General features: G+C 40.4%; 1 protein-coding gene and 1 long non-coding RNA gene across 2 annotated transcripts in view; one reads left to right on the top strand and one right to left on the bottom strand.

Annotated features, from left to right (window-relative positions):
• Positions 1–23,214, top strand: part of CDC20B (cell division cycle 20B) — a 77,528-nt gene extending 54,314 nt beyond the window's left edge. The window contains exons 7-12 of the mRNA XM_069748386.1: positions 17,118–17,314; positions 19,624–19,718; positions 20,136–20,361; positions 21,033–21,158; positions 21,491–21,614; positions 22,678–23,214. Coding sequence (XP_069604487.1) covers positions 17,118–17,314; positions 19,624–19,718; positions 20,136–20,361; positions 21,033–21,158; positions 21,491–21,614; positions 22,678–22,781 — 872 coding nt within the window. The 3' untranslated portion in view covers positions 22,782–23,214. The remainder of the gene's footprint in view (positions 1–17,117; positions 17,315–19,623; positions 19,719–20,135; positions 20,362–21,032; positions 21,159–21,490; positions 21,615–22,677) is intronic.
• Positions 17,308–23,345, bottom strand: LOC138662587 (uncharacterized). The gene is made up of 3 exons (XR_011318037.1): positions 23,208–23,345; positions 18,061–18,118; positions 17,308–17,895 (listed from the first exon to the last, which is right to left on the bottom strand). It is a non-coding gene; the product is annotated as an uncharacterized lncRNA (long non-coding RNA).
• Positions 23,346–24,617: the final 1,272 nt, after the last annotated feature.

Below are 24,617 nucleotides of genomic sequence, written 5' to 3' on the forward strand. Positions count from 1 at the left end.
GCCTGTGGACTGATGCATTTCACATGGAAACTATTATACATACATATACTGCATAACATTCTTGGTGCTGGGGGGTTCTGTAACAATGTATATTCCAGAAAAATATTAGGCAAAAGGTGTATAATATGGGAGTTATTATGCATTTCAGACCCTTGAACACTCTGGTTCTTAGTCATATTTAACCAACAATGTAATAAATCTGTGTCTTATAGACCTTTTGCCTAATCTTTTTATGGGATATTGTTAGCCGGAGTATTACCACAGCAGCGCGTGTTACTTCATATAAGCAGCAGAATCCAACGTAAGGCAAACTGTGTTTAATATATGCAGCTTGAACTGGAACAAAATAAGAAAGCTTTGACAGTAACTACCAATATAATCTAGTCCATGTAACACATGTCTCTCTGTGAAGGAAACAGCAGCAGAATGATGCAATCAGTGAGAGTCCTCTGACCTTTTTGTACAAACTTTAACAATCACAGCATAGCTGACAAATGAACACTCATAGACATTCAATGCAGACTACAACAGGAATGGAGTTGTTGCATTTAAACTTATTCCAACACCCCCACTCAACAACTGCTTATCCTGTTAGTCCCATTGCAGTTCTGAATTCTTCAAACTTGGCTCTTGACAATGGCTTTGTCAAAACATCTGCTAACATCTTGTCAGATTCACAGTAAACGAACTTTAGAACTTCACGCTCTACTAAGTCACGCAAGTGATGATGTTTAACATCAATGTGCTTTGTTCTTGCACTTATCCTTTCACTGCTGGCGAGCTTGATACATCCTTGGTTGTCCTCATAGATAACAGTTGGTTCAGCTAGTGGTTTGCCGAATTCTTCCAAAAGTTGCTTCAACCAAATTAACTCTTGACTTGCATGAGCAGCTGATGTATATTCTGCTTCTGTAGAAGACAATGCAACTGACACTTGTTTTCTACTGGACCATGAGATTGAAGTGTGTCCTAACTTGAACAAGTAACCACTTGTTGATCTTCGATCACTTGAGTCTCCAGCCCAATCTGCATCTACATATCCTCTGAGAATTAGATCTCCTGATGCAGAAATCTTTAGACTTAACTCTTGGGTTGCCTTAAGATACTGAAGAAGTCTCTTAATTGCATTCCAATCTCTTTGGCGTGGCTTGCTTACACGTCGGCAGAGAATTCCCACTGTGGCTGAGATATCTGGACGGGTTGTGGTTGCTATGTATAGAAGTGCCCCCACTGCTTGTCTGTAACTGTCATTTGTGGGTAGCAGATCTTCTTCTCCTTCCAATTTTAGGTAAGATGGATCCATTGGAGTTGATATGCCTTTGGCTTCTGACATTCCAAACTGGTTTAGAACTGTGGAGATTTTAGAATTTTGATTAAGAAGAAAACTTCCATCTTCCTCTCTCTGGATTTGGATTCCCAAATAGTATGTCACATCTCCAAGGTCCTTGGTCTCGAAATGCTTGTTCAGAATTTGACCTAGTTTTGAAATTTCTCTCTCTTCTTGATGCGCTATTATTACATCATCCACATATAGAATAACATACATCCAATCTTGTGATACACCTTTTGTATACAAACATGGATCCGCTTGAGACCTTTTAAATCCTTCGTCGATTAACACTTTGTTCATCTTAGTGTTCCATGCTCTTGCTGATTGCTTAAGGCCGTAGAGAGATTTTTGCATTCTGCAAACAAGGTTCTCTTTACCCCTTTTAACATAGCCTTCTGGTTGAGTCATGTACAGCTCTTCTTCAATGTCTCCATGTAGAAAGGCTGTTTTGATGTCAAAATGTCTTACTTTCATCTGCTGAACAGCAGCTATGGATAATAAAGTTCTGAATGTAGTTTGCTTGGCAACTGGAGCAAAAGTAGCATCATAATCTTCACCATATTTTTGTGAATATCCTTTTGCGACCAATTTTGCTTTAAAACGGTGAACATTACCTTCGGAGTCATATTTGTTCTTAAAGACCCACTTACATCCAATTGCTTTCTTGCCTTGAGGTAGCTCTGTGAGCTCCCATGTTTTGAGCTTATGAAGGGATTCCATTTCTTCATCAGCAGCTTTTATCCATTTTTGCTTCTTATGAATAGGCAGTTTTTGCATTTCCTGCCATGACTGTGGCTCTTCTTCTGGAATTGATCTGACCATATAAGAAAGGCGTTTAGCTGGAATTCCTTTATTTGATCTTTCTGATCTTCTGATCTCCTGAGGTTGGCTTGGTTCTTCTGTTTCTTTTTCAGTACTTTCAGAGCATATCCAGACTTCAGTATTTTCTTTGAGATTCTCTTCAATGTCTGGAATCACTGACTGAAATTCTTGTTCCTTAGGTTGAATTATTTGCGTAACCTCATGAAATTTGAGCGATACTGAGTTTTCATCAATCACTACATCTCTGCTGATTGTTACTGTGTTGGTCTGTGGGTGCAGGATTCTGTATCCTTTCTGAGTTTCACTGTACCCCACAAGAACTCCTTCCTTTGCATGAGATTCCCACTTAGAACGTTTTTCTTTGGGAACATGCACAAAAGTTTTGCTTCCGAATATCCTGAGATGCTTCAGGTTGGGCTTCTCACAGTTCCATAGCTCATATGGAGTTTTACTTGTAGCTTTACTTGGCAGTCGATTTTGAAGATAGGTAGCAGTCATGATGGCTTCTCCCCAATATGTTGTAGGTAGGTTTCCATCAAATAGCATACTTCTTCCACTTTCACAAAGAGTTCGGTTCTTTCTCTCTGCTGTGCCATTCTGCTCTGGGTTGTATGGAACGGTTGTCTGGAACACGATTCCATTCCTTTTCAGGATGGTTTGCACTTTACCACTTGTATATTCAGTTCCATTATCTGCTCGCAGTACCTTTGGTATTCTTCCAAATTTGTTAAGAACTGCAGCAAGATATTCTTCAAGTTTCTGTGGAACTTCATCTTTACTTTGAAGTAGGTAAGTAACAGTATATCTGGAATAATCATCAATGAATGTGAGAAAATATCTCTTCTTGCTGGGAGTAAGAACACTCATTGGACCACACACATCTGTATGTATCAAATCCAGTATCTGTGCAGATTTAGTAGTGCTTACTTTAGGAAACGATTTTCTGGACATTTTCCCTTTTAGGCAACTTGTGCACTTCATTGTTTGATTACACTGGTTGATTGCAATACCATTTGCAAGTTGAGCTAGTTTCTTTACTGCTTCTGGATCTCTGTGGCCTAGGCGTCTGTGCCACACATGAATACAGTCCTTATGAAAATCTTGTCTAGCACTGTAAACAGTTTCATTGCATTTCAGCTGATAAAGTTCATCTTTGATTTTTCCTTCGGCAAGGGTATGACCCTTCTTTGAAATGATGCATCTGTCATCCTTAAATGTAACTATATTTCCCTGTTGTGCAAGCTTCTTTACAGATAAAAGGTTACTTTCAAGTTTGGGAACATACAGCACGTCTTTAACTGGGATTTTTCTGACTTGTGCTGAGGATTGAACTTGACAATGGAGATAACCATCTCCTATTCCTTCTGATGTCATATAGTGACCATTAGCTAAAATTACCTTTTCAGACTTGCTTTCATCTAGATTAATGAAGAAATCTTTATCACGTGTCATGTGAGCAGTCGCTCCAGAGTCAATACACCAAACATGGTTTGCATATGGGCTTGTGCTGACCCCAAATGCAGTCGCAATACATGCATCTTCCTTCTTTACAGCTGTTTTAACCTTTTGATGACTGTCCTGCTTTTTAAACTGATTCATTCTTGCTTTCCACACTCTGCAGTCTGCTTTAAGGTGACCAGGCTTTTTACAGACAAAACATTCACGAGTTTCCTTTAAATGACTCTGAGCTTTAGAAAAGTACTGTGTCTTTAATGCTGCTTCTGCTTTGCATATATTATTGCTAATAGTCTCTGACTTTCTCTTGTATTCATCTGCAAGTTTCCCTTTCACATATTCTAGTGTGAGTTCATCATCTGGTCTGGCATCTAATGCAGTCACAAGCGTGTCATAACTTTCTGGAAGACCACTTAATAGTAATGCAGCAACATGAAAATCTTTAATTTCTTCACCAATACCCCTTAGGCGCTCCACAATCTCTAGGGTGTTTCTGATATAGTCCTGCATATGCTGGCCATCACTTAATTTAGACTGATACAGCTTTCTCATAAGATATAGCTTATTGCTGAGATTTGACCTTTCATGCACTTTCTGTAATTCTTCCCACATTTTCTTTGCAGTATCACATTTGCATACATGTACAATCTGGTTATCATCTATGCTGAGGGAAATAGTGCTTTGTGCTTTCTGATCAGTCTCTAGCCAATCACCCGGTACTGGGTCAGGCACAGGCTGTTCAATACATTTCCATGTACCCTCTCTTATAAGTAACATCTTTACCTTGAATTTCCAGGAGCTGTAATTGTGATTTGTGAGACTTGGCACTGTGTACTTCACTGCATTCCTTTCTGTAGACATTCTTGTCTCTTGTACCTTTTTTTTTTTTTTGTTACTGGCCCTTTAAGCTGCGCTGTCCGGTGCTCTGTACACTGCGGTACCTTTGCGTTCCGGTGTCCTTGTATTCCGGGGGTTCCTCTGTGCTGTCTGCGCTTGGCTCGCTGCTTATTCCGGTGACTGGGCTTTTTACCATTTACTTTCCGGTGGCTGGGCCCATAACCTGTTAGCCGGAGTATTACCACAGCAGCGCGTGTTACTTCATATAAGCAGCAGAATCCAACGTAAGGCAAACTGTGTTTAATATATGCAGCTTGAACTGGAACAAAATAAGAAAGCTTTGACAGTAACTACCAATATAATCTAGTCCATGTAACACATGTCTCTCTGTGAAGGAAACAGCAGCAGAATGATGCAATCAGTGAGAGTCCTCTGACCTTTTTGTACAAACTTTAACAATCACAGCATAGCTGACAAATGAACACTCATAGACATTCAATGCAGACTACAACAGGAATGGAGTTGTTGCATTTAAACTTATTCCAACAGATATACAATGATGATGATGGTTTCAATAATTTTGGAATAAACACTGACTTTATCTATTCATGTGTGTTGGATCCCCAGTACTTTGGGATCTTCTGTGTACGATTGATTCTCCCAAGTACTGTTGTGTAGAGATGAGCGAATTTGATCGGGTCCCTGCTTATTCGACATGCTATATCATTTACCGAATAAGCTGCAGAGGAAACCCGGACAGCCTGTGTGCTGGGCTGTCCTTGCATGTGTTGTGACTGTCACACAGCCGCAACACATGCAGCTGCGGAGCCAAACAGCCAATCAGCCGGAGCGATCCAGGTATCCGGGTCCCCTCTGCAGCTTATTCGGTAAGCGATATAGCTTGTCGAATAAACAATCGCTCATCTCTACTCCTGTGCACCATCTTTTCTGTGATTACTATATATATATATATATATATATATATATATATATATATATATAATTAGTACAGACTAACAGTTTGGACACATCTTCTCATTTAAAGATTTTTCTGTATTTTCATGACTTTTTTCTGTATTTTCATGACTATGAAAATTGTAAATTCACACTGAAGGCATCAAAACTATGAATTAACACATGTGGAATTATATACTTAACAAAAAAGTGTGAAACAACTGAAAATATGTCTTATATTCTAGATTCTTCAAAGTAGCCACCTTTTGCTTTGATGACTGCCTTGCACACTCTTGGCATTCTCTTGATGAGCTTCAAGAGGTAGTCACCGGAAATGATTTTCAATTCACTGGTGTGCCATGTTAGGTTTAATAAGTGGGATTTCTTGCCTTATAAATGGGGTAGGGACGATCAGTTATGCTGTGCAGAAGTCTGGTGGATACACAGCTAATAGTCCTACTGAATAGACTTTTAGAATTTGTATTATGGCAAGAAAAAGCAGCTAAGTAAAGAAAAACAAGTGGCCGTCAATACTTTAAGAAATGAAGGTCAGTCAGTCTGAAAAATTGGGAAAACTTTGAAAGTGTCCCCAAGTGCAGTTGCAAAATCCATCAAGCGCTACAAAGAAACTGGCTCACATGAGGACCGCCCCAGGAAAGGAAGACCAAGAGTCACCTCTGCTTCTGAGGATAAGTTGATCCGGGTCACCAGCCTCAGAAATCGCAGGTTAACAGCAGCTCAGATTAGAGACCAGGTCAATGCCACACAGAGTTCTAGCAGCAGACACATCTCTACAACAACTGTTAAGAGGAGACTTTGTGCAGCAGGCCTTCATAGTAAAATAGCGGCTAGAAAACCACTGCTAAGGACAGGCAACAAGCAGAAGAGACTTGTTTGGGCTAAAGAACACAAGGAATAGACATTAGACGAGTGGAAATCTGTGCTATGGTCTGATGAGTCCAAATTTGAGATCTTTGGTTCCAACCACCGTGTCTTTGTGCGATGCATAAAAGGTGAATAGATGGACTCTACATGCCTGCATTATCATAGTCCTAATAATTAGTGGCTCATGAGTCACTCCAACAAGTATATACAACCATGATCCTCTACGGGGTACACCAATCAGAGGATAAGAAGTGAGATGAACAAAGGGTAAAGTTAAAAATAACTGTTTATTCATACATTATTAAAAAGGCAAGGAGAGGGAAGGGGGGAAAAATGGACCAAAAAATAAAAGTAAAAAAGCCAAAAAATGGGACTTCCAAGTGGTAAAGGGTGTTGTGAATTCTGTGGCTGAGTTCACTTCTGTGGTCACAAGTGGTATTGCAGTCTCTGGGCTTCCTCCCTCAGGTGTTTTGGTGAACTCGTTGGCTGCCTTGCTATTTAGCTCCACCTGAGTCTGTCTTCCTTGCTCCTTGTCAATGTTCCAGTGTTGGATCTGAGCTACTGCATCTTTCCTTGGGCCTGCTGCTCTGCTAGATAAGTGCTTCTAGTTTGTTTTCTGTTTTTTCTGTCCAGCTTGCTATTTACTTTTGCTGGAAGCTCTGAGAAGCAAAGGGGTGCACCGCCGTGCTGTTAGTTCGGCACGGTGGGTCTTTTTGCCCCTTTGCGTGGTTTTCGTTTTAGGGTTTTTTGTAGACTGCATAGTTCTCTTTGCTATCCTCGCTCTGTCTAGAATATCGGGCCTCACTTTGCTGAATCTATTTCATTCCTACGTTTGTCTTTTCATCTTGCTAACAGTCATTATATGTGGGGGGCTGCCTATTCCTTTGGGGTATTTCTCTGAGGTAAGTCAGGCTTGTATTTCTATCTTCAGGCTAGTCAGCTCCTCAGGCAGTGCCGAGTTGCATAGGTAGTGATAGGCGCAATCCACTGCTGCTTATAGTTGTGTGAGGATAGATCAGGTACTGCAGTCTACAGAGATTCCACGTCTCAGAGCTCGTCCTATTGTTTTTGGTTATTGCCAGATCTCTGTATGTGCGCTGATTACTGCACGCTGTGTTGCCTGATTGCCAGCCATAACAGTACAAGGAGCCACACCAATGATTCCCAATAGAGGGAAAAAAGAAATCCTGACATCATTTTTTTTTCTTAGCTCTGTCTTCAGTCTTTTTTTTCCCCTAGACATTAGAGTGCTTCAGGACACAGCTGTGGACATGGATATTCAGGCTCTGTGCTCCTCAATGGATAATCTCGTTGTAAATGTACAAAAGATTCAAGATACTATTGATCAGAAATCGATGCTAGAACCAAGAATTCCGATTCCTGATTTGTTTTTTGGTGACAGAACTAAGTTCCTGAGCTTCAGAAATAATTGTAAGCTATTTTTGGCCTTGAAACCTCATTCTTCTGGTAATCCTATTCAACAGGTTTTGATTATTATTTCTTTTTTGCGCGGCGACCCTCAGGACTGGGCATTTTCTCTTGCGCCAGGAGATTCTGCATTGAGTAATGTTGATGCATTTTTCCAGGCGCTGGGATTGCTTTACGATGAGCCTAATTCAGTGGATCAGGCTGAGAAAAATCTGCTGGCTTTATGCCAGGGTCAGGATGATGTAGAAGTATATTGTCAGAAATTTAGGAAGTGGTCAGTACTCACTCTGTGGAATGAATCTGCACTAGCGGCTTTGTTCAGAAAGGGTCTCTCTGAAGCTCTTAAGGATGTAATGGTGGGATTTCCTATGCCTGCTGGTTTGAATGAGTCTATGTCCTTGGCCATTCAGATCGGTCGTCGCTTGCGCGAGCGTAAATCTGTGCACCATCTGGCGGTATTGTCTGAGAGTAAACCTGAGCCTATGCGGTGCGACAGGACTATGACTAAAGTAGAACGGCAAGAACACAGACGTCTGAACAGACTGTGTTTCTATTGTGGTGATTCTACTCATGCTATTTCTAATTGTCCTAAACGCACTAGGCGGTTTGATAGCTCTGCCGTTATTGGTACTGTACAGTCCAAATTCCTTTTGTCCATTACCTTAATGTGCTCTTTGTCATCGTATTCTGTCATGGCGTTTGTGGATTCAGGCGCTGCCCTGAATCTGATGGATTTGGATTATGCTAAACGTTGTGGATTTTTCTTGGAGCCTTTGCGGTGTCCTATTCTGTTGAGAGGAATTGATGCTACACCTTTGGCCAAGAATAAGCCTCAGTACTGGGCCCAGCTGACCATGTGCATGGCTCCTGCACATCAGGAAGTTATTCGCTTTCTGGTACTGCATAATTTGCATGATGTGGTCGTGTTGGGGTTGCCATGGCTACAAATCCATAATCCAGTATTGGATTGGAACTCTATGTCGGTAACCAGCTGGGGTTGTCAGGGAGTACATGGTGATGTTCCATTTTTGTCTATTTCGTCATCCATTCCTTCTGACATCCCAGAGTTCTTGTCGGACTTTCAGGATGTATTTGAAGAGTCCAAATCTGATGCCCTACCTCCGCATAGGAATTGTGATTGTGCTATCGATTTGATTCCTGGTAGTAAATTCCCTAAGGGTCGTTTATTTAATTTGTCCGTACCTGAACACACCGCTATGCGCAGTTATGTGAAGGAGTCCCTGGAGAAGGGACATATTCGCCCATCGTCGTCACCATTGGGAGCAGGGTTCTTTTTTGTAGCCAAGAAGGATGGTTCGCTAAGACCGTGTATTGATTACCGCCTTCTTAATAAGATCACTGTTAAGTTTCAGTATCCCTTGCCATTGATTTCTGACTTGTTTGCTCGGATTAAGGGGGCTAGTTGGTTTACTAAGATTGATCTTCGTGGTGCGTATAATCTGGTGAGAATCAGGCAAGGAGATGAATGGAAAACGGCATTTAATACGCCCGAGGGTCATTTTGAGTATCTGGTGATGCCGTTTGGACTTGCCAATGCTCCATCTGTTTTTCAGTCTTTTATGCATGACATTTTCCGTGAGTATCTGGATAAATTCTTGATTGTTTACTTGGATGACATTTTGATCTTCTCAGATGATTGGGAGTCTCATGTGAAGCAAGTCAGAATGGTTTTCCAGGTACTGCGTGCTAATTCCTTGTTCGTGAAGGGATCAAAGTGTCTCTTCGGTGTGCAGAAAGTTTCATTTTTGGGGTTCATCTTTTCCCCTTCTACTATCGAGATGGATCCGGTTAAGGTTCAGGCCATCCAGGATTGGACTCAGCCGACATCTCTAAAAAGTCTGCAGAAATTCCTGGGCTTTGCTAATTTTTATCGTCGCTTCATCTGTAATTTTTCTAGCATTGCCAGACCATTGACCGATTTGACCAAGAAGGGTGCTGATTTGGTTAATTGGTCTTTTGCTGCCGTGGAAGCTTTTCAGGAGTTGAAGCGTCGTTTTTGCTGTGCCCCTGTGTTGTGTCAACCTGATGTTTCTCTTCCGTTCCAGGTCGAGGTTGATGCTTCTGAGATTGGTGCAGGGGCGGTTTTGTCACAGAGAGGTTCTGGTTGCTCAGTGTTCAAACCATGTGCTTTCTTTTCCAGGAAATTTTCTGCTGCTGAGCGTAATTATGATGTGGGCAACCGAGAGTTGCTGGCCATGAAGTGGGCATTCGAGGAGTGGCGTCATTGGCTTGAGGGTGCTAAGCATCGCGTGGTGGTTTTGACTGATCATAAGAACCTTACTTATCTTGAGTCTGCCAAGCGCTTGAATCCTAGACAGGCCCGTTGGTCGTTATTTTTTGCTCGTTTTGATTTTGTGATTTCATACCTTCCGGGCTCTAAAAATGTGAAGGCGGATGCTCTGTCTAGGAGTTTTGTGCCCGACTCTCCGGGGTTATCTGAGCCGGCGAGTATCCTCAAGGAAGGAGTCATTGTGTCTGCCATCTCCCCTGATTTGCGGAGAGTGTTGCAGAAATTTCAGGCTAATAAACCTGATCGTTGTCCGGCCGAGAAACTGTTCGTCCCTGATAGGTGGACTAGTAAAGTTATCTCTGAACTTCATTGTTCGGTGCTGGCCGGTCATCCAGGAATCTTTGGTACCAGGGAGTTGGTTACTAGATCCTTCTGGTGGCCATCTCTGTCACGGGATGTGCGTGCTTTTGTGCAGTCCTGTGGAATTTGTGCTAGGGCTAAGCCCTGCTGTTCACGTGCCAGTGGGTTGCTTTTGCCCTTGCCGATCCCGAAGAGGCCTTGGACACATATTTCGATGGATTTCATTTCTGACCTTCCCGTTTCTCAAAAAATGTCGGTCATTTGGGTGGTCTGTGATCGCTTTTCTAAAATGGTCCATCTGGTGCCCTTGGTTAAATTGCCTTCCTCCTCTGATTTGGTGCCTTTGTTCTTCCAGCATGTGGTTCGTTTACATGGCATTCCTGAGAATATTGTTTCTGACAGAGGTTCCCACTTTGTCTCGAGGTTCTGGCGAGCCTTTTGTGGTAGGATGGGCATTGACCTATCTTTCTCCTCGGCCTTCCATCCTCAGACTAATGGCCAGACCGAACGAACCAATCAGACCTTGGAAACATATCTGAGATGTTTTGTTTCCGCTGACCAGGATGATTGGGTGTCATTTTTGCCGTTGGCTGAGTTCGCCCTTAATAATCGGGCCAGCTCGGCTACCTTGGTCTCTCCATTTTTCTGCAATTCTGGGTTCCATCCTCGTTTCTCTTCAGGACAGGTTGAGTCTTCGGACTGTCCTGGTGTGGATTCTGTGGTGGACAGGTTGCAGCAGATCTGGACTCAAGTAGTGGACAATTTGACCTTGTCCCAGGAGAAGGCTCAGCTTTTCGCTAATCGCAGACGCCGTGTGGGACCCCGACTTCGTGTTGGGGATCTGGTTTGGTTATCTTCTCGTCATATTCCTATGAAGGTTTCCTCTCCTAAATTTAAACCTCGTTTTATTGGTCCGTATAGGATTTCTGAGATTCTCAATCCGGTGTCTTTTCGTCTGATCCTCCCAGACTCCTTTTCCATACATAATGTATTCCATAGGTCGTTGTTGAGGAGATACGTGGCACCTATGGTTCCATCTGTGGAGCCTCCTGCCCCTGTTTTGGTGGAGGGGGAATTGGAGTATATTGTGGAGAAGATTTTGGATTCTCGTGTCTCTAGACGGAAACTCCAGTATCTGGTCAAATGGAAGGGTTATGCTCAGGAAGATAATTCCTGGGTTTTTGCCTCTGATGTCCATGCCCCAGATCTTGTTCGTGCCTTTCATGTGGCTCATCCTGGTCGGCCTGGGGGTTCTGGTGAGGGTTCGGTGACCCCTCCTCAAGGGGGGGGTACTGTTGTGAATTCTGTGGCTGAGTTCACTTCTGTGGTCACAAGTGGTATTGCAGTCTCTGGGCTTCCTCCCTCAGGTGTTTTGGTGAACTCGTTGGCTGCCTTGCTATTTAGCTCCACCTGAGTCTGTCTTCCTTGCTCCTTGTCAATGTTCCAGTGTTGGATCTGAGCTACTGCATCTTTCCTTGGGCCTGCTGCTCTGCTAGATAAGTGCTTCTAGTTTGTTTTCTGTTTTTTCTGTCCAGCTTGCTATTTACTTTTGCTGGAAGCTCTGAGAAGCAAAGGGGTGCACCGCCGTGCTGTTAGTTCGGCACGGTGGGTCTTTTTGCCCCTTTGCGTGGTTTTCGTTTTAGGGTTTTTTGTAGACTGCATAGTTCTCTTTGCTATCCTCGCTCTGTCTAGAATATCGGGCCTCACTTTGCTGAATCTATTTCATTCCTACGTTTGTCTTTTCATCTTGCTAACAGTCATTATATGTGGGGGGCTGCCTATTCCTTTGGGGTATTTCTCTGAGGTAAGTCAGGCTTGTATTTCTATCTTCAGGCTAGACAGCTCCTCAGGCAGTGCCGAGTTGCATAGGTAGTGATAGGCGCAATCCACTGCTGCTTATAGTTGTGTGAGGATAGATCAGGTACTGCAGTCTACAGAGATTCCACGTCTCAGAGCTCGTCCTATTGTTTTTGGTTATTGCCAGATCTCTGTATGTGCGCTGATTACTGCACGCTGTGTTGCCTGATTGCCAGCCATAACAAAAGGGAGAGAGAAGCCAGCACAGATGAATATATTGTTGGAATAATATTTGTGCCGCATGAACAAATGCCCCCTCCAAAGCAGACTATAGGAGGTCTATACAACACAAGTGTGATTTACCAGTTTTTTTTTTTGGGGCCGTACATATAGAAAAGGCATAAACTACCACCTAAACATATTGTCACGATTATGCCACATATGAGAAACAGGGGGGGGAGCCAGAGATAAAGCAATCATAGGGGATATCCCAAAGTACCAAGACCGCAGAGGCTGAATCATTAAACAGCTACTCATAAGGCTGATGAGAAAAAAATCCCTATATAATAGCAGAATAATGGCTGCGAAAATGACGTGGATAAGGTGGCTTATATTACCTGTAAAATATCGTGGAGGAGATGGAGGCAAGTGCCGAGGAGTTAGGCAGGCATGCAGAGGTGTGCGGCTGTGTGTGGCTGCGCTCTTCCCACCGTGAAGCATGGAGGAGGAGGTGTGATTGTGTGGGGGTGCTTTGCTGGTGACACTGTTGGGGATTTATTCAAAATTGAAAGCATACTGAACCAGCATGGCTACCACAGAATCTTGCAGCGGCATGCTATTCAATCCGGTTTGCGTTTAGTTGGACCATCATTTATTTTTCAACAGGACAATGACCCCAAACACACCTCCAGGCTGTGTAAGGGCTATTTGACCAAGAAGGAGAGTGATGGGGTGCTAGGCCAGATGACCTGGCCTTCACAGTCACCAGACCTGAACCCAATCGAGATGGTTTGGGGTGAGCTGGACTGCAGAGTGAAGGCAAAAGGGCCAACAAGTGCTAAGCATCTCTGGGAAGTCCTTCAAGATTGTTGGAAGACCATTTCCGGTGACTACCTCTTGAAGCTCATCAAGAGAATGCCAAGAGTGGGCAAAGCAGTCATCAAAGCAAAAGGTGGCTACTTTGAAGAATCTAGAAAATAAGACATATTTTCAGTTGTATCACACTTTTTTGTTAAGTATATAATTCCACATGTGTTAATTCAAAATTTTGATACCTTCAGTGTGAATTTGCAATTTTCATAGTAATGAAAATAAAGAGAAATCTTTCAATGAGAAGGTGTGTCCAAACTTTTGATCTGCACTGTATATATATATATATATATATATATATATATATATATATATATATATATATATATATATATACTGTATATATACATATATATGCTACTATTAATTGGAGTTAATTAAAAAGAAAAGTCTCAGTAGATTACTATAGTTCCCAACATGAAATCTCAGAACCAGAGATGAGTTAAAATGCTTTTTCGGATAATAAATGGGTAAAATCTGAAAGTGTTTGTAAAAACAAGCATCTTTACAATTTACTTATTATTAAAGGGAATCTGTCTCAGCAAATATTTGGACCCCAAAGTACCATTATTCTAGGAAAGTAACTGTACCAAGTTCTCAAAATAATATGATGTAGTGATCATGGGAGATTTCAACTATCCAGATATTTGTTGGGAATCTCTCTCAGGCAAAAGTAACAGGTCCAGCAAATTCTTATCCTCTGTTGCTGACAATTTTAACTTCCAAAAGGTAGAGGAGAAAACAAGGTGGATCTTCTACCTTGGATCTAATCCTTATAAGCAGAGAGGAACTTATTGAGGAGGTAAGGGTGGCTGGGACCCTAGAAGGCAGTGAACATAGAATTTTGGATAACTAGAGAAGGAAGATTCAGACTTGGATTTTGGTTGGATTTCAGGAAGGCAGATTTTAAGGGACTCAGGAAGAGGATAGGAGAGATCCATTGACGGGATAGACAGTAATGTCCAGGAAGGATGGGAAATTTTGAAAAATTAGATTCTCAAAGTACAGTCGTTAACAATCCCTAAAAGAGAGAATATGAAGCATTTAAGGAAACCAGGATGGATGAACACAGTACTTAATCGCATGCTAAAAAAAGAAGAAAGAAATGTTTAGCAAATGGAAAGAGGGAGGCATATCTAAAGAACAATGAATCAGGTTATCCAAAGCTGATAATGAATTAAGGCTTGCAAGAGACATCAAAATGATTTTGGGGGTATGTCAAAAGTAAAAGAAAAGTCAGAGATGCTATAGGATTTTTACAGGATGAAAATGGTGAAGTGGTAAAAAATGATGTTGAGAAGACCAAACATTTAAATTCCTATTTTGCATCTGTTTTCTCTGATAAGTGGTCATAAACTTGTAAATAACTCATGAAAGAATAAACATACGTTAAAACCAAGCAGACCATTATTTTTCTTGTAAAATTCTCAATAAGTCTGATGTGTCACATGACCCTCTTCCCATTGACAAAAATAAAGTTGGATCCAAAATGGCCGACTTCAAAATGGCCGCCATGGTCAAGACCAATCTTGAAAAGTTTTCCCCTTCCCATATACTAATGTGCCACAAACAGGAAGTTGATATCACCAACCATTCCCATTTTATTTAGGTGTATCCTTAAGGTGTAGCCATATAAATGGCCCACCCTGTATTATAGGTCCTTGTCTCTGTTGTATTGTAGTCCATCAGAATGCTTGGCCTGCACTTACAGCTCTACGAGCTTTCCACCACTTTCTCCTCCTGGCGCTGGCCTCTTGCAAGTGATTGACAAGTCACTATTTTCTTCTGTGACTTGCTTACCCAGCCTAGAGTTTGCGCAGGTGGCGTCATTCCCAGGAGGAATAAGGAGCACCCTGATGAAGTTGCAAGAACCAGACTATCTTTTTGTGACACCCCAGGGAATGAAAATGTATGTGCAAGATTTCGACTGGGAGACCAAGTCACAGATAATAGTGACCTGTCCATCACTGGCACTAGGCTGGAGCTGGGAAGAGAAAGAGTGCCAGACTACTGTAAGTGTAGTGCCAAGCACCCTGAACTGAGACATGGACCCACTGTATAATAAAAAGGTATGACAGTAATCCTCATTTTAGGTACTTTACTGTTATAACATTACTTTAGGGTCTAAAAACCTGCTGGCAGGTTCCCTTTATAAATTCTCAAAAATATTTTTAGTTCTGTAGTTTACAGCTCATCACCAAAGATACTGGCCACCTCCGCAGTGTAAGGGTATTTCCTTTTTATGCGTATTCTACCCTTACCCTGCCTGAAAAATGCATAAAAAAAGCATAAGAAAGAATAAGCAAATTCACAGCACTGCAAAAACGACCTGCTGTGTATATGTTCAGTCTTTTTAAGCTTGAGCAAAGATAAAAACAACCCTTTCATTTGAGAAAAGTTTTGCCTTAAAATAACATTATCTTTCGAATACAGTGTCTTGAACGAGTATTCATATCCTGTGACATTTTCCCCATTTTTTCAAGTTACATCCCTAAATTTAAATATATTTTGTTGAAGTGTAAAGGAAATGATAAATGGATTCCAAAATATATAAAAAATATAAATCTGAAAATTGTGATGTGCATTTATATTCAGTCCCCCTTTGTCTATACATTATAGGACCGCCTTTTGTTGCAATTCCTGATGCAAGTCTTTTGAGCTATGTCTCTACAAGCTTTGAACATTTAGAGGCTGAAATTTTTCCCCATTCGTCTTTGCACGCTCGCTTTAGCTCAAGCAGATTGGATGGAGGCGTATGTGATCAGCAAATTTCAAGTTGTGCCTCAGATTCCTAATGAGATTTAGGTCTTGACTTTGACTGGGCCATTCATGCATGAACATGCTTTGATCTAAACCATCCATGGTATCGCCGGCAATATGTTTGGGGTCGTTCTCCTGCTGGAAGGTGAACCTACTTCCCGTCTCAAGTTGTTTGCAGCCTCCAACAGGTTTTCCTTCATCTTCCCATCCTCTCTGACCAGCTTCCTTGTCCCTGCTGAAGAAAAGCATCCCCACAGCATGCTGCCACTGCTATGTTTCACGGTGTGGATGATGTTCTCAGGGTGATGTGCAGTTTTAGTTTTCCACCACTCATTGTGTTTCGTAATTAGCCCAAAACATTCTTCCACATGCTAGCTGTTTCCCCAACATGGCTTTTTGTGCAAAGTGCAAATGGAAAGTCTTATGGCTTGCTTTCAAAAATTGCTTTTTTCTTGCCACTCATTGTTGTCATGTGAACAGGTTCTCCCACCTGAGCTTTGGATGTCTGAAGCTCCTCCAGAGAGACCTTTAGCCTCCTGGCTGCTTCTCTAATTAATGCTCTTGCTTGAGATGTTAGTTTAGGTGGACGTGGCCATGTCTTTGTAGGTTTGTAGTTGTGCCATTCTTGTTTCATTTGTGAATGATAGATTGAACAGTGTTCCATGAGATGTACAGAGCTTGGCCTATTTTTTTTATAACTTTACCCTGCTATACTCTTCTCCACAACTTTATCCCTGACCTGTGTGTGTGTGTTACTTGGCTTTCATGATACTGTTTGATTCCTAATATTCTCAAACAAACCTCTGCGGCCTTCTCAGAACAGCGGTAGTTATGCTGAGAATAAATTACACTCTGAAGGACTCAATTTACTAATTATGTGACTTCTGGAGGCAATTGGTCACTCAGGATTTTATTTTGGGGTACCAGACTACAGGTGGCTGAATACAAATACACATCACAATTTTTATATTTATATTTTTATAATAATCAGAAAACGATGTTGGTATATCAGATAAAATCCCAATAAAACACATTTAAGTTTGTGGGTGTAATGTAAAAACTCTGGAAAAGTTCATGAATACTTTTTCAAGGCACTGTATACTGTAATGTGACTCCATTAACATTCAGTATATCTTTTTTTGTTTTCAGATCTAAACCTGTTGGACTGGAATTCAGAAAATCTTGTTGCTTTAGGTCTTAAATCAGCTGTGTATATTTGGAATTCGGAAAACAATAAATTAGCTCAAACAATTCCTCTACATTCCCCATCTTCGTATGTTTCATCAGTATCGTGGATAAGTACCGGATCATGTTTGGCAGTTGGCACAAGCAATGGAGAAGTCCAGGTATCTTTTATTCCTAAACTGGAGTTTGGGCATGAATGTAAAAGTCTAAGTCATTTTCTAATTCCTTGGAGTTTTCATTGTAAATCTAAGTGTCCTGACATCTACTGGTCCAATAATAGAGAAAATTTCCATAAGTCATTCATAGATTTATTTTATCTTGGATGAGCTTAAGCATATATCATGTACATGGCTCTGTTACGACTCCATGCCTGTGTAAATTTAAAACCATGGATTGGATCAGATTCTATCTTAGGAACGTAGAGAAGTCTTTCTGATCTCAAAGGTCAGTAACTGACTTAAATATGCAGACTGTGTGGTCTCTGGAAGCTTTTTTTCTTTTGGCGGCCCCATGTTTAATCCATGGTAGTGATGGCGATGCTTGGAAATAGATGAGTGGAGCTAACAGGACATGAAATGGCACAAAGGTTTTGCACCCTATCAAGCAATCATTTGGCTCAGTGGTTCTATCATTGTTCAGACATAGGTGGAATATCCTAGTGACAGGTGTAGATTTATGGAGCATTCGCAGGAGCTGAGCTTGGTTCCTGCATGACAGGTGCTGGACGTTTTATGTTTTGTTTCTGGCAGTATAAAACAGAAGTGATCAGAGTTAGCTCTGATTGCTGATGTTTAATCACGTAAATGCCGTTGTCAATCTCATACAGCAGCATTTAAGTGGAATGATTGTGTTACTGTTCATTATTCTGCCCATAGACCCCCCAACGTCACCATCTGTTTGTACTCACATAAAAGGTAGCCATTTCTTCCATATACTACAATACTGTAGCGGACTTAGTGGATGAACTAAAAATGAAGAAAAAATATATATTTTTAATACATTAAAAAAATAATATATACAAAAGTTTAAATCCCTCCTTTTTATGGTTTAAAAATAATAATAAAATAAATAAATAAAATAAAACAGATTTGCTATTGCCAAGTCCATAAACGTGCAATCTGTTAAAATATAAAATTAATTAATCTGAGGACACAAACTGAAAGATTTTGTTTACAAAATTCAGAATTTTTTTATTCGCTACTATATATGTATAAAAACTGTACAAGTTTGATATTGACGTAATTGTACTGACCTATAGAATCACATTACCTGATAATTTTTACTTCACAATGGACGCCATTAAAACAAAAACAAGAAAACACACCCTTTTACAACTTTTAACCCCATCTGGACTTTTTTCACTGTTTCATCAATACTTCATATGGTAAAGTGAATTGTATCACTAAACTACAGCTCAGCTCGCAAAAAACAACATGTTCATTAAGGAGTAAAAAAGTTATGGCTCTTAGAAGAAGGGGAGGCAAAAAATGAAAGATCAAAAAGGAAAGACTCCCAGTCATGAAGGGTTAATATTCAGATGATGCAGGGAACCATGCACATCCTCCATTAAGGGTACAGTCATACGGACACATTAATCGGACATAGATCGGAATGCAGTACATGGACTTGGCCAATGACTCTTCCGAGTGTAACAGCTCAATGCATTTCTATACAGCTTTCACACTACGGTGGGTAGAGCCAATGGCCAGTCCGAGCGCTGCGTTTTAATCTACGTTCTTGATATTTTGCAAAGTATTGTGCAATGGCGGGGTCTCATAAGTCTTCACGTATGCAATGAAGAAAAAAATGCATGGATTTAAAGGGAATCTGACAGCTTCCCGTGTGCCCTAAACTGCCTTGATGTCTTTATTCCACCATATATAGATTGAAACGAAGTTTTGGTAACTTCTTGCTTAGTAAATCTCCCTAAACTTGTTTTTTTTTATTTGGCCAGGTATATGCTAATCAGTGTATGACTGCTCGTGAGGGCTCTCTGCTCCCCCATATTAATTGTAACACTAATCATGTTATCACCCTCCTATACAAGACTGGCGTCACCACCAACTCTTTTTAGTATCTATGCCTCCCTGACAATGCGCAGTAAGTCTGTTGTACGCTCCCTAGGCCCAAGGTTTGGGCCTTGTTACAATTTTATTTAGTGCTACTTTTGTGTTTACCAAAGGGATGTTGCTCATAAAAATTAGCATTAACTAAAAAGGCAAGTGCCTCTTTAACTGTATGGTGTATTTAAAAAAAGAAACACAATAAAAAAATCAATAAAAATAACAATAAATAAATCGCAATACTGTGGGGAGCAGCAGTAATAAAATAAGGGCAAAAACTGGCCTCTTTTTACCTGGTGGCAGGTTCTTTTTAAACTGTGAAACAACTAGACCAAATTTATGGTTAAATATTAAAAAGAATTATAATCTGAGCGAACAATGAAATAACAGATTTCTTATCTTTTTAGCTCTGGGACATTGAAACACAGAAGAGACTCAGGAACATGCTGGGACACATGTCTGTGGTGGGAGCTATAAGTTGGAATCAACACATTGTAAGTAGGTAAGAAGAGGAACTCAATTCACTGTACAAGAGGTCTTAGAAAGAAACTTCTGGTTTTCTTAAATAACTTTTTATAAATATCCATAGAAAAGGAGTGTAATGTAAGCAATGGGTATGTGCATGATAAAGCATAGAAGGACCTCTGGTGTGCTATAGCTATTTGATAAACTATGGTCCCCTCTTTGTGCCAACTTTCCACTCTCTTCACATCTACTTCTAGGTGATTTAGTAGTAGTGTGACATTCTTCCATGGAAGGTTTGCTGTTGACTCCATGTTTCTGACCTCGAGGATCAAGGGCTGTTGCATAGTCAACTCAGTCCGAGACCAAATGAACCTAATGATTCCCCGTAAGCTATAATTAATAGCATACTGTACATGCTACGATGAAAAACCTAATGATAATTCATATTGTCCAGTGGGTCCAGGCTTGGTCATATACACCATCATGATGTCCGCATGGAAGAACACCACACTGGAACTTTACGTCACAAGCAAGGCATATGTAGTCTCAAGTGGTCACCGTCAGAAAAGCACTTGGCTAGTGGATCAAGTGATGGGCTGCTTAATATCTGGCCATATGATCCAGGATCCTCCAAGATTAGCACACCGCTACAGAGCATGATTCACCCCACCGCCGTCAAGGTGAGACATTTCTGTATGATGTAATATTAGGATGCTGTTATGTTTTACAAACGGTTCTGCGCTCCATTTTCAAAACTGGCCAGCAAAAAGAGAAAGTGAAAGAAGGAGGTGTTACCTACTCATCTGCTGATGCTTCGGTACTCTCCACTACTATACTCTCCGCTAGTTCCCTATATATCACTTGAATCTTTGAATTAGTATTCACAGGCTAGTCCTCAGCACTGAAGTAGTACACCACAACCAGGTTAGGCCTATCTGTGTCCGTATGTGGAATGAGCTGTATGCTCTGACCTCCTATCCTTACACTGTACAAGCATAAAATGGCATTCCTTGGTCGCCCCCATCTTTTATACTGGCAGTGATACCCCCAATTGGCTGCGCTAGATCATAAAGTGATAGCTGTAGGGAATAATGGGTAAACCCAAATGGCCAAGCCTGACGTCATTAGCTCACTCTCTCAGTCTTTCACCATTGTGTGAAATGTCGGTCGGGGTTTTTTTTCCAGGAGCAATGGACGCAAATTGTATCACAAAGTGTTCAAATTCACAGGGACCATCAAATTTTAGGAAATCTGACTCAAATGTATTGATCTGCTCACCTGTACTAGTAATAAATATCTAAGATTTATTATGCAATTTTGTTACATGTAGTTTTGGTTTATCTTCTTCCAGGCAATGAACTGGTGTCCATGGCTTTCAGACACTCTTGCTGTAGGAGGTGGAATGAGCGATGGTCACATACGTATTTGGGATACGACTAATGGAAAAATTAGAAACTCTACAAACACAAACCCACAGGTAAATAAGTCACACGTAAGAGTTGTATGCCCTTACCTGAAAAGAAGATCCATAAGTTGTTTCTTTAGAGTGTACTTGCTGATACCTTAATTTATTATATGGTGGAATATGCACTGTGCAAAAAGCTAAGAAGTTCTTGTGCAGCCCCAAAAAAAGTTTCACCAGCACCCATCTAACTTATTTTTATTGAACATTAATAAGCGATGGCCACTGAAGTGTATATCTAGTATGCAAACAGGTACTGTATGTGAAGAACCCATTCCGTTCTTAAAATTTAGGGATTCTTTATTATACTTAATTCTATTCTTTTTGCATTGTTCAACATTTTTCAGGATCAGATCTGTTCAATCCTTTGGCTACCAGATACGAGAGAACTTATCACTGGCCATGGATCTTCGAGAAATCAAGTGACTATTTGGCAATACCCATCTTTACTGAAAGATAATGATGTTTATGGTGAGTAAAACATATGGTAAGCAATTTTAATAAACCTAGGACAAGCCTTTCACTAGAGATAACACTGATCTAACATCAGTTTCTGCTAACTACATAATAAGCATGCATATTTTCCCAAGTGGGCATGTAGATTTTGGGGATACGACAGTAGGCTGCTGCCAGACCAGCTATAAGTGTGAGGACAGTTGAAATCCAGCATGACTAATACCTTTATTCCCATCAATATTTGCCATAATGAACAGTCAGGAGGCCTCAATAACTTATAAGATCATCAGCTAAGCCTGAACAATTGGTAGGTTTGTATGACTTTCATCTCAAGTGTATGGCTATATACTCTAAATTAGGTTGACTTTAAAACTCATGATATAGCCTGGTTTTAGGAGTGGTGATGATGATGAGAAGGTTGTACTCGAGTCAGTATCTTGGCCAACCTAATGAGTCAGACAAAACAGTTGCTTTAATGAGGTGTCGCTTATTCATACTTGCCAAATTTCAAGGATTGGTAACCATTAAATCATTGGTTATGCTCCTTGATGATTACACTCAAGAATCTTTCCTTGTGACTACTCACCCCCATTTTCCAGATCATGGTCCCTCTATGTCTCCCTCACCAACAGCATCATGTGCCAGAAACCTTATGAAAGTGCTTTTTTTCCTAGAAGAGTTGTCAACTCTTCCTCGAGTCCACAAAGTCTACACTATTTCCAAGAACCTCCCAGACATTGTAGGAGAGATTGCAAGTATAGGTTTATTCACAGCCTGGTTACGATAGGCAATGCCAGCGAGTGGGAGTTGAGTTCCTATATGCAGAAATATACTTTGGGATGGCAGGCAAGAAAAGATAATTCTGTTTTGTTAATAGCCAGATGGCCTACGGCTTATTTTTTAGATGTTTTCCTGATTCCCTTATGCATGTAGAAGACAGTAAAGCTGGATGAAGCAAGTTTAAAATAAAATGCTTTCTTCAAATGCCTGCCTGAAAATAATATACAGCATGGTTTGTAAATGATATTGGGTGTATTTATGGTTCTGACATGATTTGATGGTAGTTGTATATTTGCAGGGCATGGAGGAAGAGTCCTGCATCTTGCATTAAGTCGAGATCAAAAGAGAATCTTTTCAGCATCAGCAAATGAAACATCTTTTATATGGAAATATAACAAGTAAAGACTAAAAATAACATAACAATAACTTTACCAAAGCAATCTACATTTTAGCTCATACTCTATATAATGCAAAAATATATGTGAGGTGTGTCAAGGAACTTATTGTATGTCTCTTAACCGAAACACCCCAGTACTGGACTGGCATCAGAACACATCGTTAGCCAATGTCAACCCCATGCCTACCATAAGAAATGATTCTGAGGACCCAATGAGGATTGCCAAAGGTCTGTTACTTAATGGAGAGTGCATAAAAAAATTTGATGTGTGAGTGATTTTTATTTCAAGTTGATAGAACTTTTTGTAAATCATTGTAATTGTAATTAGCTTGATACCGTAATTACATTTCACTAATTTTACATTCTTTTTATTAGAACCCCCAACTATAGACATATTTATATTAATTATAATGTTTATTACTCATTGTTACCTGTTTCACGTGTCTGATTTTTGGATATGTTGTCTAGAGAAAAAAAGGCAAAAATTAGTATGACGCCCCCTTGCACGCTCACTTCAAATGGAACCTGTCAGCTGATTCCTGATGCTCAAATTATGGGCAGTATAAATCAGTTACCGGAGACACAATTGCAGGTATATGTTTTCGGAAATGCTCCATAGAGAAAATATACTTTAAAGATCCTATCTGACTAGTCTTTCTCCTATCCTATCCGACGCAGTAATTGATTGATAGGTAGCCTCTTCTCCAGCTATTGTCCCTGGCCGGAACCTTAAAGGGAATCTGCCTGGTTTTTCTATGTAATCTGAGAGCACCAAGATGTAGTGGCAACAAATCTGATTTCAGTGATGTGTCACTTACTGGGCTGTATTATTTTGTTTTTAGTAAAATCCATGTTTTGTCAGCAGGTGATTATCGCTACAAGACAAACTGCTTTGTGTCTTCTAGTCAAACTGCATGGGCGCGGTTATACAGCGCTCAGCATTTAGAGCACTGCTAGATCTGCAGCAGAGAAAACTGTGATTCTATCACAACTGCTGCACAGAATAAGCCGAGTGGTACAGTGGCTTGCGAAATTATTCACCCTCTTGGCTTTTTAACTATTTTTTTACATTACAATCTGAGTTTAAATATTTTTATAATCCGATATGTGTGATGCATCAGCGCTAAATAGTCTAAATTGGGGTTGCATTGGCAATCCAACATAATGGGCAGCACTTTGAACACATTTTATAAGTGGTCATAAACTTGTAAAATACTTGAAAGAATAAAGTTACGTTAACACCAATCACACCATTTGTTTTTCTCAATAAGTTTGATGTGTTACATGACCCTCTTCCCATTGGAAAAAATAAAGTTGGTTCCAAAATGGCCGACTTCAAAATGGCCACCATGGTCACCACCCATCATGAAAAGTTTTCCCTCTCCCATATACTAATGTGCCACAAACAGGAAGTCGATATCACCAACCACTCCCATTTTATTTAGGTGTATCCATATAAATGACCCACCCTATATATTAATATGGACAGGAATCAGTATCAGAGGAGCAAAAGTGACAAGATAGACAGCTATTGTCTTCTGCTTGTATATTCTCCCATTTTGCCAGACTCTAAAATTATGCTCATGTTCAGCTACATAACAAGGTGGAGGTGTAATTGTACACCTACCTTAGAAAAAGCTGATACTGAGGAATGATAGACAGACTAATATAACAGTTTTAAAGTCTTCCAGAATTTATAAGACAGTTATAAGATAAAACTGTAATATACGCACTTATCCTGGGTTCACATATCTAGTCAAACTTATGCAGTAAAAATTACTGATAGCTATTGCAAGACTTTGACGCATAAAGTTTACTGAAAAATGATTGATAATTTATTT

Source organism: Ranitomeya imitator, chromosome 1 (assembly GCF_032444005.1).
Source record: "Ranitomeya imitator isolate aRanImi1 chromosome 1, aRanImi1.pri, whole genome shotgun sequence".
In the NCBI taxonomy this organism is placed as follows: Eukaryota; Metazoa; Chordata; class Amphibia; order Anura; family Dendrobatidae; genus Ranitomeya; species Ranitomeya imitator.